Source organism: Ostrea edulis, chromosome 1 (assembly GCF_947568905.1).
Source record: "Ostrea edulis chromosome 1, xbOstEdul1.1, whole genome shotgun sequence".
Lineage (NCBI taxonomy): Eukaryota > Metazoa > Mollusca > Bivalvia > Ostreida > Ostreidae > Ostrea > Ostrea edulis.
Genome location: NC_079164.1, coordinates 62,571,541 through 62,590,752, shown reverse-complemented (window position 1 = coordinate 62,590,752; position 19,212 = coordinate 62,571,541). Strand labels below are relative to the sequence as shown.

Below are 19,212 nucleotides of genomic sequence, written 5' to 3'. Positions count from 1 at the left end.
CTGGGGATATTTAATCTGATATCTGTAGCACTAGGCTGTACAAATCATGGTCTGGGGATATTTAATCTGATATCTGTAGCACTAGGCTTTACAGATCTTGGTCTGGGGATATTTAACCTGATATCTGTAGCACTAGGCTGTACAAACCTTGGTCTGGGGATATTTACCTGACATCTGTAGCACTAGACTGTACAAACCTTGGTCTGGGGATATTTAACCTGACATCTGTAGCACTAGACTGTACAAAACCTTGGTCTGGGGATATTTAACCTGACATCTGTAGCACTAGGCTGTACAGATCATGGTTTATGGACATTCTAAGCTGTACAATTTACCTGACATCAGTATGTTGCTGAATATAGAGATCGTGGAAGGTGAGGTCCGACTGCTCTTCATTTTTTTACTTAGATCTTTGATCTCCTCCACTAAATCATTGGGAATACAGCTAGTAAGCAATTCCTCCTGCAAATAGCAGTAGGATAATTAGAATAAACTAGTGATGCCTCTAAATGTTATAGAAAGTTAAATTTCATTAGAATAACTAGTGATGCCTCTAAACGTTATAGAAAAGTTGATATGATAAGGCAAAGTCTCAACAAGTTACAGGATAATATAGTATTAATTAGCTTTAGTTGTCTCTAAATGATATAGGATAAATTGTTAAGATAAGAAATGTCTCCAAATGTTATAAGATAAATTGATATATATATAGCAATGTCACTATAGCTAGAGAAACGTAAATGTAAATACAGTTCAAAGTTATGATATATCCTAAAAATTATTTCAGGGGAATGAAAACTCCTGAAATGTTCATAATATTCGACCGTTAATTCCACTGATTTTTTATGCCCCCGTAATCAGAGATTTGGGGGCATATAGATTTTGGTCTGTCTATTTGTCTGCAAAAACAATCAACTTTGGCCACAACTTTTAAATTGTTAGTCCTAGGGCTTTTACATTGTAGATTTCACATAAGTCCATGACCAAACCTTTCTTTGGGTACAAAATTACTTTCCTGCCATACAGGGGCATCAGTGTTTCATTAACACGTCATACTGTAACATATTCCCAAAATTGGATATTATAATTTCAAGTCTTGATAAAAAGACCCTATATTCATTAAAAACTAAAATGTAAAATTTAACTGAAATGCAAAGGGGATAATGCCTTAAAGAAAAGTTAACAGTAGTCATAAAATATCAAGCACATCAAAGTTCTCATTGTCAACTTTAAAATGCCATTTAAGCTGGGTAAAGAAAATTTGGATCTTTTGAATTTAATACATCTCTTCATGTGGAAAACTTTTTAAAAATTTCTATACTAATGAAAACTGTTGTGCATTCTGAGCATGTGTTTAATCTGTATAAAAACGTTTGATAGATATACATGTATGTACATATATGTTTGTCAATGAGCAATAATTAAAAGGAATTTTATATATATCTGTACAGAAACTGCATCTGTTATATTAAAAAAATATGCATTTTAACACTATTGAATCATGTTAACAGCAATAACCATGACTGTGCACAGGAGTTCACTGTACTCAAGGTTGATGGATGTTATGAAACTCTGAAGTGACAGAAATATACATAATACAATAAAAAATTGTCCACAGATACCCTACAGCAAATTAATGCTGAATAAAAACAACTTTGTACCTCACACTGGCAACATCTATGTTGTGTATATGATGAAACTTTTGTTATATTTTAAATTTTATATACAGAAGTGCCACTAGGGACATGAAGATTCATTTGTTCATTGCAGTCACGCTGCCAAGTTTTCCAGCTGTTGTATATAAAAAGTCTTTTCTTACTCTGAGCTATACATTTACCATAATATTTATCATGATATACATATAAAAATAATTTTTCCTTTGATGATTAGTTACATATACGATATCATTCATTGCTCTGCACACTTAATAAAAGCACAACATCCCCTGGGTATAACTTTGTTCAACTTAGGAAAGCCATTATCAAGTAGAGATCCTGAGTGCATGGCTTGCCCTTCAGGACTAGATTTATCAGAAGAGAGAAACAATATTAGGAAATATTAACAATTACTATCCCACTAATAATTAGTTTTCCTCTTATTGTTTCCCAGGGTATTTAGGATCAAAAAGATACTCTCCTTATGTAGATGTTATTATTAACTGTATTCAATGAGAGCTAGAACTCATATAAATCTCTGTAGTGCATTAGCGTTTTTCTATTAAGAATTAGGCTGGAGAAAATGGAAATAAAGCCAATCTTACCCTAATGAAATACAGATAATCAAAGTACATGTGCTACTTTTAGTCTAACACCTATACCTCTAAAAATTCAAAGGCCATGGCACATCCAGAAGTGGAGGGGGATTAAAAATTACTGGAGTTGCAATAATACCTCCTCGCTCTTGGTCTGACAGAGAGAGACTATAGATAATAACATTAGACTCCTTCCATCACACAGATTATACTGGTAGACAGGTAACAGTACTCACTTATAATACAAATAAAAAGAAATAAGATTTTTGGAATACATTTCATAATTGAATTTAATTAAGATGGCATTCTATGTAACTCATCATTCCCTTCCCTTCTCAAAGCCCCCCCCCCCCCCCCCCTTTCTTGAAAGTCTCAACTTACCCTAGTATCTATCTACACAATGAAGTTTATATAGCTAGTTTTTCATGAATTACAAAGCATCAACACGTGGGTAAAAAATTAGTGTTCACATACTTTTACTGTATTGCATCAACAATAAACATGATTGTGTTTTGAAATGAGAAACACACATAAAGTGTACCTGTTGTTTCTTCTCTCTTTCTAGTTTAAACATGGACTGTATATAATTTCTAGCTTCTAGAAATGTCCGTCGATGTGTTAGGTCTGTCAGATATTTGTGGTACATTCCGTTTATATTGGCACACACTAGTATCACAAAATTAATCATCAGCTAAAAAAGAAAAGAAAGAAATTCAATGCAAATCCTTTCAATTTTACAAATCAAGCCTAGCAATTGACTTAAAGCACAAATTATGGGAGCCTGGTGCATTTTTCAGAAACCAGAGTTTCAAGGAAAATAAAAGTTCTTTTTCATACTGGTTTTTTAAAAACTTATTTTATCGGCCTAACACTAGATGTTTTTGATTGGGAATGGAATGCTGGGTGATTTGCAAAACGGTGATTTTAGACAAGAGCAGACTAGTTTTCATTGAAAATGGGGTTTTTTTGGTTTTTTTTAGAACATTTAACACTTATAGGTATCACACCGGTAATTATTTTCACTATATATTACTATAGAGGGGAAAAAATCATTAAAAATCAGTTTACAAAATTGATGCCGAATAACGCAGTCACACACGTTCTATGTTACCTATCTCATCTGCCGACACCAGAAAAACAACACCCTACGCGGCATTTTCAAAAATAAATTACCCGCAAACAAGACTACCCTCAAATCCACATGTTTTTCACATGTGTGTAAACAGCCGGAGTGCACCTCAGGAAGTAGCCTCAGCTACCAACAGTAAATAGTTACTTTGTATACACTTGGTTATTTCTACAAATTACACAAAATTTCTTAATCAGGGGTACAAAAATTAAGAGAAAGAAGAAGAGGAAATGAGAAAAATCAAACAAGGAAAAAAAAATATTTCTTTAAATATATGGAACTACAACTGACTAAGTTCATTTTGATTGGACAATTATCGGTGTGATACCTTGAAGACAACTAAATCTCCATCAAAAAATGTCAAATTTGCACAACAGGTGCCCGTTTCATTCATCAATAGTATACCCCATGCACATAGCGATCGGAGCAAGATAACTGACGTAACTGGTGATTTACTTCCCCTTGGGACTATCGTGATTTCTGCCTGTTTCTTCAGTGAAATATGAGGCGCGTGTGGTACTTTTTAAATTGAAATAACTTTGTATAAAATCAAGATATTTCCGCAAAAATGGTTTCATTAGAAAGAAGAATGATGAAATTTGCTATTTCAATCACTTATTAATCCTAAATTTATTTGCAATATTTTTTAAATTGCTAATTATTTCAAATTTCATATGAGTGAGATCTTTGGTTTTGTGAAAATATTCAATTTTCGGTACTATAATGGAATCTGCATCTGGTCAATTTGGTATCCTAGAAGAGGCCATTAATTACGCTTATCAGATTAAACCAAGTTGATACTCACGGGTGATTAGTGTTTTAGATAATGGCCCCCTAATCTGTCAGGGGTTGTGCGTATTTAGCCTTTCTTCAAAGCAGGGGTAACACATTAAGAAGACTAAATACTGGTTAAAACAAATGGATAAGACTAAAGTCTGACTGGATAATATGACATTTTTAAACGTGTACACAAATCATACAGAAATCATCCATGTAACTGTTCATTACAAAACATTTAAGCTAAAACATTTCCTAAATTTTGGTTCTAAAGAAGATGTAGGTCAAATATCAAGGGCGCTAGGTATAGTGACGTTGAATTGCAAGTGTTCAAAATGCTCAAAACGGTAAGAATATCTGATGACAAACTTAATATGCAGGACCGAACACAAATTTTTGGTCAACGCTTTAGAAGCCGGCAGAGCCTTGATATCCTGCTATGGATGGGACTGTCGTAAATCGTGCCAGAAATATTACTTCGCGTGTTGGGCCCTTAAAACGAATAATTTGAAATCTTCTGTGTTAAGAAGACATTTTGATGTTCATATGAGTGACCTTAACGGGTATTTACCATGAATTATCTGAATTTCTCTTTAGGACACAAAATTAAAAATAAGATTAAATTTCTAAACTCTAAGCAGAAATACGAAATCTCTTAATTGGGTTAATTTACAATAAGGACATTGAATCAAGAAGTCATAGAGTTATGTGTGATGCTTATAAATGTCAAGGAAAGTCCATCTAACAGTTGTGCAAAGGCAGGAGGAGGGGGGTGGGTTATTGTGCAATATGCGTATTGTAAATTGATGTGAAATTTTTATACGTCTTTTCGATGTGTTAAGTGTTAAAACCGACGGTGTATGCTATGTAGATTGGTGTTTATACAAATATTTACGATTTTCTAGCTGTATAAGGCAAAAAATACGTTGTTGATACGTATTCAGATGTAATTGAAATTTCACATTGTGTATTGCGTCATGTTTCTTGAATGACCTATTAAAACACCGTTTTGTTTTTCAAACCTCTTGTTTTGATATCCTGTGCTGATTTTGAGCCGATGAAAAGGGAAAGGACTGAGAAAAACGGGAAATTGTGAAATTCATGACTTCCTTCAAGGTATTACACCGGTAATTATTTTCACTATATATTACTATAGAGGGGAAAAAATCATTAAAAATCAGTTTACAAAATTGATGCCGAATAACGCAGTCACACACGTTCTATGTTACCTATCTCATCTGCCGACACCAGAAAAACAACACCCTACGCGGCATTTTCAAAAATAAATTACCCGCAAACAAGACTACCCTCAAATCCATGTGTTTTTCACATGTGTGTAAACAGCCGGAGTGCACCTCAGGAAGTAGCCTCAGCTACCAACAGCAAATAGTTCCTTTGTATACACTTGGTTATTTCTACAGATTACACAAAATTTCCTAATCAGGGGTACAAAAATTAAGAGAATAGAAGAAGAGGAAATGAGAAAAATCGAGCAAGGAAAAAAAATATTTCTTTAAATATATGGAACTACAACTGACTAAGTTCATTTTGATTGGACAATTACCGGTGTGATACCTTGAAATGGGCCAAGTACAGAATGAATTGGGCTGAGATGTTGCCAAACTTGCACACAAATAAGAAAATTAAGCATGCAGGATTAGGCTAGTTATTTTAAAACAAAATAAGCTACCAATGAAAACGTGTTTGAAGAAACAGGCGGCCGTTTCACTAAACGATCGTAGATCGTAAACGTAGACTTAAATGTGAACGTAGCACGTAAGACCGTTTCACTAAAAGTTACGATTTGCGATTTACGATCAGTATTGATCGTAACCCTACGAGTGGTCTAGGGTTATCGTAAGTGTTCCTACATGCACGTAAATGAGCAATATGGCCGCCATGCTGGCCCCCTGAGATCATTTTGTGATAGTATTTACCTGACCGAGTTTGTTTATACTTTGTAGGAAGAAAACAATCACAATGACTTGCAGTCTGCTTTTGCACAAAAATATTGTACAGTCCGAGCCCGAACCTTAAATCAATTAGAGTTGTCCTTCTTTGTTATGCACACCCACAGAAATGTCAGTCTCACAGGGGTCAAGTTCGTTTTGGGCCCGGGCTCTGTGATACCACAAATATAGTAAATTCATTGTATCATAGAGTTCGGGTCCAAAACGGGCCTAGCCCTTGTTACCAGTTTGCTGAAATAAATATAAAGACAATGCAAGATCGAATTCATATTTTAAAAAGTGAGGGGGGGGGGGGGTAGTCAATATATCAAACTTTGCATGTAATAATAACGAGAACAGATATTGGGGGTGGGGTGGGGTGGGGGGTGGGGGGGGTATAGCTACATATTCCTGCATCACCGTTAGATCACATGTATATTTAACATTAGAGGGGTTCCAAGACATTATTATTCTCATGTTCAGAAATTAAATTTCTTTAGAAGCAGTTGATTTAATGATCCAAGACGTCGCGATTCCACGTACTCAGTTTTTTTCCCCGTCAGATCAATACCTTTGATGCAACTGACTAACTGCATAATACATGCACATTTTAAGGAAAATATGATAATAAAATGATTTGGTAATGGGAGAGGGGTTAAAATCCCAATTTTGCAAGTGGATCGTTTCTGTGCTTTTATGAAGGTCGTTAAAAATTAAACATACAGACTAGACCTATATGTATACACAGACAAGGGAAGGGTCATTATCGGACCCTTGGGGTTCCGACCCCTTTTTATAAAGTGCACTCCCGTGGGGATCCGGGTTAGAATAGGTCCTCAGAACCTCTTGCTTATCGTAGGAGGCGACTAAATGGGGCGGTCCTTCGGATGAGACTGCAAACACTGAGGTCCCGTGTCACAGCAAGTGTGGCACGACAAAGATCCCTCCCTGCCCAATGGCCGTAAGCGCCGAGTATAGGCCTAAAATTTGTAGCCCTTCACCGGCAATGGTGACGTCTCCATATTAGTGAAAATTTACGAGAGGGAAGTTAAACAATATAAAAATCAATCATCATAAAGTGTAATATCAATAATAATTTTTAATAAATGATCTAGATTATACATCATCACGTAAAGACAGAAGTTATCATATGCTTACATGCCTAAACGGAAAAAATATATATATAAGACAAACGCATGTGGAAAATAAATTTCAAGTCATTTTAGGGACAATTGAGCCCATGATTTGTTTGAAATTTATACAAATAAGTGAATAGATATGTCATTAGTGTTACAGCTTATTTTACAACAATGATTAAACGCCGGAGTACGTACATATCCATGGTTTGATGCAGGGTAAAATTTCCTATACTTGTGTGCAATTTTATTTTCATTTTCTTATTTCCTTTTATCAATATAATTTCATTTTCTTATTCATTTTTTTTTAATCCGTTGAAGATAGTTTACTTATTGATGGAAATTTGGCTCACATGAGCAGATCGATACATGGCATTTAAAATTCTAAAATGTAATTCTTTTATGTTATTTCTTATATCACCCCCCCCCCCCCCCCAACCCAATTTTAGTTACATGAAAGTCAATAAAAAATATTCTATCAATTGTTTAAACATTCTAGGAATTTTCTTTACGTTACACTAAAGATCGGGCTCAAAATTTCCATTATTTTTGTTGACAACTTGCATGGGTTACTGCAGACGATAAGGATATGTTTAAAACCATGAAGAAATAATGAATGAATATTTCTTTCCATGGTAGGATTAATTTTAAATCTACCTCCATAGAGAAAAGAGTTCTAAAAAGTCAGACGTAAATCGCAATCGTAAGTGTTACGACTACGTTAGGTTTCGTGAAACTCTCGTATACGTGCGAGTCAAATGATCTTAAACGTAATCGTACGTTTACGATCTACGATCGCTTAGTGAAACGGCCGCCTGGTTGTGAAAATGCATTTTAAAACAACACTTGTATCTCTGCTCTTTGACATTACATAATTGACTGCACTAGCCACCTGTTTGTGAAATTCATGACACCTGGGTCTGCATAGGATCATTGTAGTCAAATAGAAAAAGATATCTCTTCAGCCATAAATGATATCTCTCAAAGTTGGAAAGATAGCTTATAACTTTTAAAAGATATCTGTTTTATACTTGCTAAAGAGATAATTCTTTGTGCTTACATGTAAGCAATATCTAAGTTATTGAAATATCTTTCTAGATGAAAGAGATATTTCTCTAGCTTTAAAAGATATCTCTTTATGCTTAAGAGATATCTTTTCAGTTCTAGAGATAACTCTTTAGATTAAAGAAATATCTTTTCAGTTGAAGAGTTTTATCTCCTTAGATTAAAGAGATATATTTTTAAGTTAGAGATTGACATAATGAATACATATGTGGGAAAACTTTAATCTCTCTCATGTCTTCCAGTGATTCTTTATCCAGAATGAAATGCGTTTAGATGAAGAAAGAACTATTTGGACTAGGAACAGAGATATTTTGGCTGAGAATGGAACGATTTGGATCATGGAAAAGGAAGTCCGAATGCTAGACATTTCCAGTAAAGGAAACACTTGTAGATGGGGACAGAACAGTTCTAAATGATAATAAAACAATGCATTTAGTACATGGTCTGTAGTTCCCCATCTTGTGGAGTGAATTTGCAAGTGCATCACAGGATCCAATGCCAAGTTGACTAATGAATCATAATGTGTAATGATCTATAAGATTTTTTTTCAAACCCACAACACTTTGTCAGATTTATGCATTAACAAAAGTACTCACTTGACCGACAAGAAATGTCTTATCTTCTGCTAGAATCCCGGCAGTCGTCAACTGAAGAACAACAGTCAAAGCACCCAGCACAAGAGACCAGCACTTAGAAAGTGGTAGCATGGTGTAACACACTAGAATAGCATAAAACACAACTACCACATCATCTGTAGGTCGTCTGTTATGGAATGGCACATTGAAATACAAATTGAGCAACACAAGGAGAAATATCCAGTATGAAATAGAAATACAGGTGGGATATTGACAGTAGAATTTACTCCGCACGACGAATCCAAAGAACACACAATTTCCAGCGATCCCTGAGCCGACAATGGCTACATGAGAAATAAATTCTGTAGTTGTCATGTCCTGCAACAGAAAGTCAACCATAACAGTATAAATACTGAAGCTATAAAAAGTTAAAATATACATTACAGGTACTTATATATTCTATGTAATGTAGATAGCTTCCTCCTCTACAAGAAGTGGTATCCATAGTGAATTTTTGCAACAACAGACTGAAAATCTATATATAAAGTGCTTTGTCCTTTAAAGACAAAATCCAACATTGGGATTTGAACTGTTATGTTGTCAAATGACATTTTAAGCCACCTGTATAGCAGTTTTATGTACATAATTTCACAAAGATTTCATTCATTTACTAGCAATTCTGAGTTTTTAAAATCATATTCTTATTATGCAGTTCCACTATTAAACTAAATTATTGTAAGCGATGTGAAGAGTTAACTCCCTTGATCAGTCTGTTTGACCACAATGTCTAAAAAGTGAAAAGATCTACTGTAATTTTACACCAGTCTCACCTGAGTGTCAAAAAGATGATAGAACAGCACAGTAAGACATATAATAGTTGTCATGACAACAAGGGCTATAGTTAGGGAGTTCTTCATGTGGACACAGTAGTACTGGTATAATTCCTCCATTTGCAGACTTTTAAAGGTGTCCTGAAAATTAATATAAATTAGTAAGGTCAAATAAGTATACAGACTTTTTTCTACAGATTCAATTCTATAGCAGTCAGTAGTAATGTGATGCTGTAACAAGGTTCAAGGGAAGGGGGGAAAAAAGAAAGAGACAAATGGGCCACATTGCTAACCTGAGCAGTCACATTTTCCCATGCAAAACATTAAATCTCAATTATCCCATTGACATGTTGTAGTTCTTGAGAGGATTTTAAATATTTTTAACATATTTCCATGTAAAATGTTGAACCTCTACTTTGACCCTGCACTGAAGCCAGGGGTCATAGTGTGAAAGAACATAAATCTACACTATAAAGAGTGTAACAGGATGGGAGTGCAACAGACCAGAACAGGATTTGAACCCCATCCCTCTAGTGTCACTAGTCAGGTGCTCTACCAACTGAGCTATCTAACCACTGATGATGAAACCCATCTGACCTCCATATTCCCCTCTCCTTAAATGCCTTCACACCAGTGACCTTGAAGACATCAACCCAGGCTCTATCTACCCTGGGAGGCATTTTCAACCGTCAGTTCCAGGGGCTAGTCTACAGCACCAAACATGACAGGAAGGATTGAAGTACAATGGACAAAACCAGGATTCGAACCCAGGGCCACTGAATTCTAGTCTGGTGCTAAACCCACTGAGCTATCTGACTACCATCTGACTGCCACTCCTTCACAACATTGCCACAGAACACTGATAACATTTTAATTGTCACTCAAGTCAAATTTGTGTATGTGCAAAGTTAAAGTTTGCATTATGGGATCAGCATAATCTATGTTAAAAATTATGACGTCCCACACACAAAAAATCTTAAAAGTTCTCTACACATTGATAATTGTGTGAGACTAATTTTGTCCCTAAAACAATTTTTATTTTTCATTCAAGTTCCCTATACAGAAAATCTTAAAATGTATCATTGGGATACACATCATGAAAAGAGGTGCATGTCTTCAAAGCTAATCTACAATCACTCAAGATGCATGTTTTCATAGCTTCTGCAATCAGCTGAAATGCTTCAAGCTACAGATTTTTTTTGACAAGCCTGCATGTCCAGAATAGGAGGTGAACATCTTGACTGAGTGTAATTACTGTGCAAAGAATAAACAAAGTCGAATACTAGTTGTTGCAAATCAACATCCTCTACAGCATGCCATGACCAAAAAAAGAATAAAAAGGTTTCACACATAGAAAACCATAAAAAAAAGTTAACAGTAAAATAGTATTAACTACAGTTACGTATTGTGCGTAGTTTGTTTTACAAATTTGTGTTCATATTCTTACAAAACTCTAAATTGATAATAGGTGTCGCTGTCTAAGCCATAAATAAAAAAATAATGATGTTCATGACTGCAATGTGACATCTACTTTACTTATAACACAGACTGATGGACGTTGCAATAATACCAGTGTGAAACACAACCCGTCCTCACACCTTCTTAGTCATTACTTTAACAGAAAAACTTATTAAAACTGGCTTTGTTTGACAGCATGAAATGGAAGCTGTCCATATCCTCTCCTCTCCAATTATTTACAGTTACAAACTTGATAAATTGGATTCTGTCTTAATAGCTGTTATAGATTTGACAGATATTGAAATAATATCACAGTGTGCATGCATCATGGATGCAATGATTCTCAAAAGGGATGTATAAGGTTTCTTTGTGTAACCTTCATCCTTCATGGAAAAATTTTGCAACTGTCACCAGATTTAAAAAGTCAATAATTTAGTGTACGTGATATACATGTACCAATTTTAGTTTAAGTTTCTTAAAGTTTCATGCCATCTGAAATCTTCATTTTGAGCATAAAAGATGCTAACAGGACAATTTGTCAAATCCCATTTGATATGTACATGTTGTAAGGTGTGAAATCAAAGTAACAGGTTAATCTCTGGTTTACATAACAACCTGAAATTTCAGGAGTATCTTATCACATAGTAAAAGCAATCCATGTCACTTCATTAAGACATGAAGCAGTTTAAATCAGCTTGGCTTGGGGCCTTTTATACTCGTTACATAAACTGCATCATGAAGTATTCTCAAAACATGTCTTTTTTTATTCTATCTTAAAGGGTTTTTACCACGATTTTTATTGTTTGTAAATTTAAACGAAAATGTGGTGTTTTGAATCGTGCTATTATTATTTTTTCGATATAAAGCGTGCTTTAGTGATTATTTTGTATCGAAAGCGCAAAAAGCCAGATATGCAAATTCTCGTTAGAGATTTTCGCGCCATTAGTATGTGACGTCATACGGTCAATCGCGGTGAAGCGAGCAAGCATGAAAACATTTAAACAAGTTGTGAACAGCACATACAGCAGGCTATTGATACAAAATGGAGAGATTCAACAGTTACAAGTCCCTTTATATTGTGTTGTACAGTATATAGCTGTAATAATCAGCACAAAAAGAAGAGTTTCTTTACTTTTACCAACGAAGCAAGTCGGAGAAATTTTGTGAGCTTAGAACTAAATTTAGAAATACTTCAAACCAACGGAAAACCATCTTCAATGACGAACTTACACATTGCATTCTAACCCATTTAATTCATGATATCGACATTTCTGTTTACAAATTAATAGGCTCGTTGTCCTTCAGACTGGACATAATCAGAGACTGCCTTCAGTTTGAGAACTCTTATAGCCTACCAGGTATTGAGGCAATCATTGAAGTCGCCGCGGGTCTGGCAATCACAGAAATTTCTGTGTAGCATACAATTTATATATAATATATATATATGCACCTTTGATTTCATATGCAACGATATATTGCCCCCCCCCCCCCCCCCCTTGAAGTTTTGAGTATTGACACCATATACGAAATGACTACACGGTCTATCAAATTATATATATCCCCCCCCCCCCCGATGAAAATAGTAAGAAAATGAAAAAGTCGAAAAAATGCCAGTTAATAATCGTCAAAAATGACGGTGCGTACCAACGTAGTGAAAAAAAAATTGCAACAATATAATGAATGACAGCCCCCCCCCCCTTCCTCTCTATATTTTTATTTTAAAGTAATGAGAGGGACGATTATAAGGTAGAGGTTACGACTATTGGCCCCATCTCCCCCCCCCCCCCCCCTGTCTCTCTCCCGCCCTCTTAAACACACACTATACGATTTAAGAAGTCGATAGATTTTCATCAGATTGGTAATTTTAAAATCCGGTTGCCCCCCGCCCCCCCCCCCCCCCCCCCCCCCTGAAAAATAAAATTATAAATTAAATCGATATCGGTAAATCGACTGTTTCCTTCGACACATTGTAGGTCAATTACAAGGCATCAATTTAATTAATAGCAAATCTTCTCTACCTTCTCCAGTGTAACGGTTAGAGAAGAACTGATTTTAAATAGATCAGCATTGGCTAATGCATGTTACACTCTACATATACAGACCTCTAATGCTTTAAAAATATTATGATCTACAAGGGAACACAGTCAAAATGTTTGCAAACAAAATGCGTCATTCAGATATTTACCAAAAGTTGAAAACGTTCCATCCTTTCTGTGAGCGGGATCTCCGTCCGAGTGGACAATGTCGATGTAGTATTAGGCTAATATGTTTGCTGAGGGAATTTCTTTAAGATTTGGCTCAGCGGCAGGTTCAAATATGTATGGCGGAATATTAAATACTAATGGGATGTCATTGATGTCGGAACATTAACTATCCATTCTGTATAATTTATGACTTTCAATAGAATCTATTCACACATACATACATAGCTGCTGCAGCACATTGACACGTATGACGTCATGACATATCACATGACTAGATAGCTCATTAGTGACGATTTGAGAAGCGGAAGCTTTGAATATATGCAGATAAAATGCATGTTTGTATCAATTATTGGGAGTAATGAAACAATATATCAGCAGAAACGTGCTTTATTAAGGTTACTCCTTTTGATTTTAATTACATTAAAAATCGTGGTAAAAACCCTTTAAATTGGTGATAAAGATATGTCCTATGCACAAAATGAACAAGATGTACTGTGAGCAATCCTCACTAAGAATACCCCCCGTTTACCCCAATCTCCCAAAGGGTGTTGTTAATAGGTATAAATTACCTCTTTCCTGAGTGTCAAAATATGGTATGCCTTTGTAAAAGAAAATGGAAGATATAGTCCTAACACAAATCCATGGTATACACCTATAATTTTGACCTTAGATCAAAGGTCAAGGTCATAAAGAGGTCATGAATGTACATGACACATAGTCTCATGGTGATACACCCATGTCTTATGGTATGACTATGTCAAAACCCTATAATCAATTTTGACCTTGAGGTCAAAGTTCAAGGTCATATAGAGGTCATGATGGTACCCGACACATCGTCTCATGGTGATACACTCATGTGTCAAATATGATATGCCTATGTCAAAGAACAAAGAAGTCATGGCCCTGACACGAATCCATTGTAAAAACCTTTAATTTTGACCTTGAGGTCAAGGTCATATGGAGGTCATGAAGGTACATGACACATCATCTCATGGTGATACACTCATGTGTCAAATATAGTATGCTTATGTCAAAGAACAAAGAAGTTATGGCCCGGACATGAATCCATTGTAAAAAAAAAAAAAAAAAAACCTTTAATTTTGACCTTGAGGTCAAGGGTCAAGGTCATATAGAGGTCATGAAGGTACTCAACACATCGTCTGATGGTGATCTACCTGTGTGTCAAATATGGTATGCCTAAGTCAAAGAACAAAGAAGTTATGGCCCGGACACGAATCTGCACAGACAGACGGACAGACAGACAGACAGACAGAGTGATTCCTATATACCCCCCCAGAACTTTGTTCGGGGGGTATAAAAACAAAACTTCCACAAAATCAGTAAAATTCAAACTTCAACAGGAATACAGCAATGGACTCTTCACAGAAACATTTCAGCACCATTATAGTCAATACTACACATAAGAGATAAGGATCTTCACTGACCAACATTCAATGCAGAGTGTTACATTTTTTGCTTAAAATCTTTATTCAGACTTCTTATGATACAAAAATTATTTGCATATCCAATCATGGAATAATTCTACCTGGAAATTGATTACACTGAGAAGCATTGGCCCAATGAATTTGTGAAAGTAATACTTTAAGAAGCCCAAGCCCAATTTTACTGACTCGGGCTTTGGTCCAGGGACTAATTTCAAAGATCTGAATTTGTTGAAGATGTATACCATGTATGTAGTATCAAAATATTTTTGAATTACCCCATCCTACCCTCATATCTCCATTTCAAAGGGATTGAGTGCATCCCTTTATTAATTGCTTGAATGAAATCTCCTTTATCCAAAGACTTATCTTTATGTCAATTTTGGTTGATTTTGGAGAAGATTAAGTTTATACACACAGACAGATGAACAGACATTAACATTTTAGTCAGTCTATCTTAATGAATGTGTGAAATCCTGCAAATTAACAACTCAATTTAGGTAGCACACTTGGCTGTACATAAATCCTTATAATAAGGATATGCATCATTCTACATCCATGTGATTAATCAATGTATACAACTAATTAGGAACAGTCTTACTCTGTTTACAATTGTCTACTTTTCTGTACAGGTATTTAAAAGCAGAATTTATATGCATGTACAAGTATGTAAAACAATAGGAAAATTTCTTACAGCGATTTTTTTCCTTATATAACTGGTACCGATAAACAGTACCATTCCCAATGCCAAAAACCATTAATTTTTCCCAATTTTGAGACTAAAAATTCCCAATTTACTACTTCTTGTTTTGTAGAACTCTTTTTTCTTTTCTTTTAGTTGAAATCATTTGCCGATACATTGGTAGAAATTCCCAATTTGTTCGATTTTGACGCTATTTTTCCCCAATTGAATGGGTACCGGTACCAGTACCAATGGGGAGAAAAAAATCACTGTCTTAAAAACAACTTTATAATTTTTAAAGCAATAATAAAATCCTTCTTCATACAATAATTACTTTGTACATGTATATATATAGTTAAGTTTTCTGGTGTTCAAATACATTAATGTAAACCTCTCAATGCAGTTCCCGTAAGGATTTGACTAAACATTGAACCATTAATCTATTTTAAGCATTTTCACTCCCACAATGATGTCTGCCACTTATTTCCAAAATGACTGAAATAGAGCGCTCTGCATCACATAAAAATGATCACTGAAATATTAAAATTCATACATCCTCATCAAAGCCTTTGTTGTGTTCTTGACATTATGTTGCTATTGATTATGATATATAAAAACATGGCTTAAACAATGCTGTGGGGAAGCAATGCATTGCAGAGAAATTATTCATTATTTTCACAATATGCTATCATAGCTTGCACTTTTTTAAAACTTAATTTTCTTTATTTTACACATACATGTACTACAGCATTTAAACCCTGATTAAATTTTTGCTCCCTAGAAGACAGCTAAAAATGCTTTTTTAAATCTTGCGGGTTTGTATTGAAGCAACACAAGTAATCTTTGTATTGGAGATATGAGTACACATTTTTGCAGGTATCAACTATTAAATGTACAATATACAATATACGTAAACTATACCTTTTGATTCTCTAATCAAAAAAGTACCTGATGTATGATTAGTGTAAATCAACTTTTATTACCTAGAACTTTTAATTTTTCACATACATTCACAAAATCACCTTTATTTTATAACGATTCTGAGGATATCACTCACTACACAGTTATAAAGATTATGCCTTGCTAATAAATCTCACAAATCTTTACCCCCAAAAAATTATTCTCTAAAATACATGCATATGCAGTATGAGTGATGAACAAATTTACTCATTACACAACTGCAAAAATTACATCTTGCTGATAAATCTCACAAAGGCTAACTCACGGAATTTAAAGTTTCATGAAACTCAGTGAAAAACAGCATATCTTAAAGAATTGGCTTGTACATGAAAAAGGCAAAGATAACAAACAGTGACCAATCTCACAACTCCTATAAAGAATACAAAGTCAAGAACAAGGCAAACACAGACTCTTGGAAACATCAGAGGTCCCCAGCAGTGGGATCAGGTACCTAAGAGGAGTATGCATCCCCTGTTGACAGGCTAATCCTATTGTGGGTCATTTTGATGAGGTTAATAGAGTTATCCAAAGTCAAAATCAGTGTGAAAAGAATGGCCTAAAAATGGGCATGAAACATGTAAGACAACATTTGACCTAACGACAGGTTGTATTTGCAAACTAGATTGTTAAAACGACCATAGAAGTTGCAAAATGCTGGCTTTAAACAAAACTGTTGAAACTTCGTTCACAGCAACTTATTTGTCAGTAGCCTGCCTCAGTTTATAAATTGGTCATACAAGGATAATGCTCCTAGATGTCAAATCACTTGGGAAACATAAACACTATATGCATGTGATAAAGGAATATTGCTACATAAATATGGGAAGTTGATGATGGAAAAGCTGAAGTCATCCTGTTTGTCATAAAATTGAGTTGTTAATTTGCCATTAACGTGTATGTTCAGTAAATTGCCCAAATATGAATCATAAGCAAAAGGCTCTGTGGTGTCTAAGGGGATATATCGAATCAACGTGATTGAAAATGAACATTGCTGATATCTAAAACATCATTGATGTATATAAATGTCAAGTTGAATGTCACAGCAACAGATTTCTTATACTCATGAAAAAAAAAAATTATAAAATAAATTCTATCTCATAAGAATACAAAAACAAATCAGCATATATATATACATGTAGGAGCAGAATTTTGTGCACATGGAAATTCAAACAGACTGTTGGAAGACCTATCTCCAAAGATTGCATATAGTTATTGTCAATGAGGAATTCCAGCATCTTTTTGATATTTATTGTGAGAAATGGAGATTAAAGTGTTGAACATGTTGAGAAGTTGTACATTTTGATGATGTTAATTTTGGAAAAAATTTGTGATTTCAAATTAAAATTAACGAAAGTTCTTTGGAATTCTTGAGAATACACGTTTGATTTACACCACTTCTTGAATGTTGTTGTGATGCAGTAGTTCTGAAGTTTCTCTTTCACAGCTTTTCAAGGAGAAAAATTGGAGCTGACCCCTGCAATGTCTTGCTTTGTTTAGACGGTTTTAAGAAGTTTTGGAATCCATTATAGGTACAGTAATCCAAATCTACTTGTCCTATATGTATCAAATGTGTTTAAAATTGAAACATGATTTTGAAGAATTTTGTCCTTTGAAAAGGAACTTTGAGTATAAGTTGGATTACCAAATGTGGAATTCAAGCAAAGATCTTCTAAAATACAACTGTTAATGATAAGCCTTACAAATGAATACTAGGTCGTTCAATCTTTGTTAGCTGGAACCAATACATATATTATCTAATTCTTTCATTACTTCTGGTTGACTTCAACACAGAAGAATTGATGGTACACATGTGCATTCTTTGTATATAAATTTACATCAACTATTAACTTCTTTTTAATTATCAAAATTTATTTTAAATATCTTGCTATTTGAACAAAATGTGTTTAATTTGATTTATAATAATTCTATTCACAAAAAGTGAAAGGGAATGGGCAGCAGTTTTTGTGTTTGTGAACATGAATGCTTCATATGATGGTCAAGTTCTGTTGTAGCTAAGTTGACCTTTTGACTTTGCCATTTTGGATTCACTGGAGCAAATATGAAGTCTATAACTAAGATATGATTGAGGGCAATTAATCCATTAAAATACATTGATATACACAAGTCTTTGGCCTCAAGTGCATAAAAATTATACATTTAAGATTTTTCATTTAAAAAATTTTCTTAGCTAACATTCAGAATTCAGTATTACTAATAATTACGAAGATAATGCTGTACCTATTTACGACAAAGTTAAATAAAATGTTGCAACTTAAAGTGCATGCAGTCGTTAATCCTTCCTCATACAGCAATAATTAAAGTTCTTTGACCCGTGGGAAAGTGAGTGAGTGTATTATACTCATATAATACATCTAAAAACTACTTTGGCTCTATGTGCATACAGCATAACACAAAAACAAGTATGTGTATACTACTGAGTAAATTTCTGAGTTGTTAGCGTACGAGGTGAGGGTTTCCTTCTATAGACCTCTGTCTTGTGTATTGGTGATTCTGGATTGTAATGTTTTAATTTTTGACAGAAAAGTTTAGTAGTGAATTACATCCTGAATATAAGGCATATAACATGTATTATACTCATATAATACATCTAAAAACTACTTTGGCTCTATGTGCATACAGCATAACACAAAAACAAGTATGTGTATACTACTGAGTAAATTTCTGAGTTGTTAGCGTACGAGGTGAGGGTTTCCTTCTATAGACCTCTGTCTTGTGTATTGGTGATTCTGGATT

General features: G+C 34.5%; 1 protein-coding gene across 1 annotated transcript in view; it reads right to left on the bottom strand.

Annotated features, from left to right (window-relative positions):
• The window catches only part of LOC125648179 (adenylate cyclase type 2-like), an 85,084-nt gene that overhangs the window by 63,230 nt on the left and 2,642 nt on the right, over positions 1 to 19,212 (bottom strand). The window contains 5 exon segments of the mRNA XM_056155996.1: positions 336 to 372; positions 375 to 462; positions 2,793 to 2,942; positions 8,904 to 9,260; positions 9,713 to 9,853. Of these exon segments, the coding sequence (XP_056011971.1) occupies positions 336 to 372; positions 375 to 462; positions 2,793 to 2,942; positions 8,904 to 9,260; positions 9,713 to 9,853 (773 nt within the window).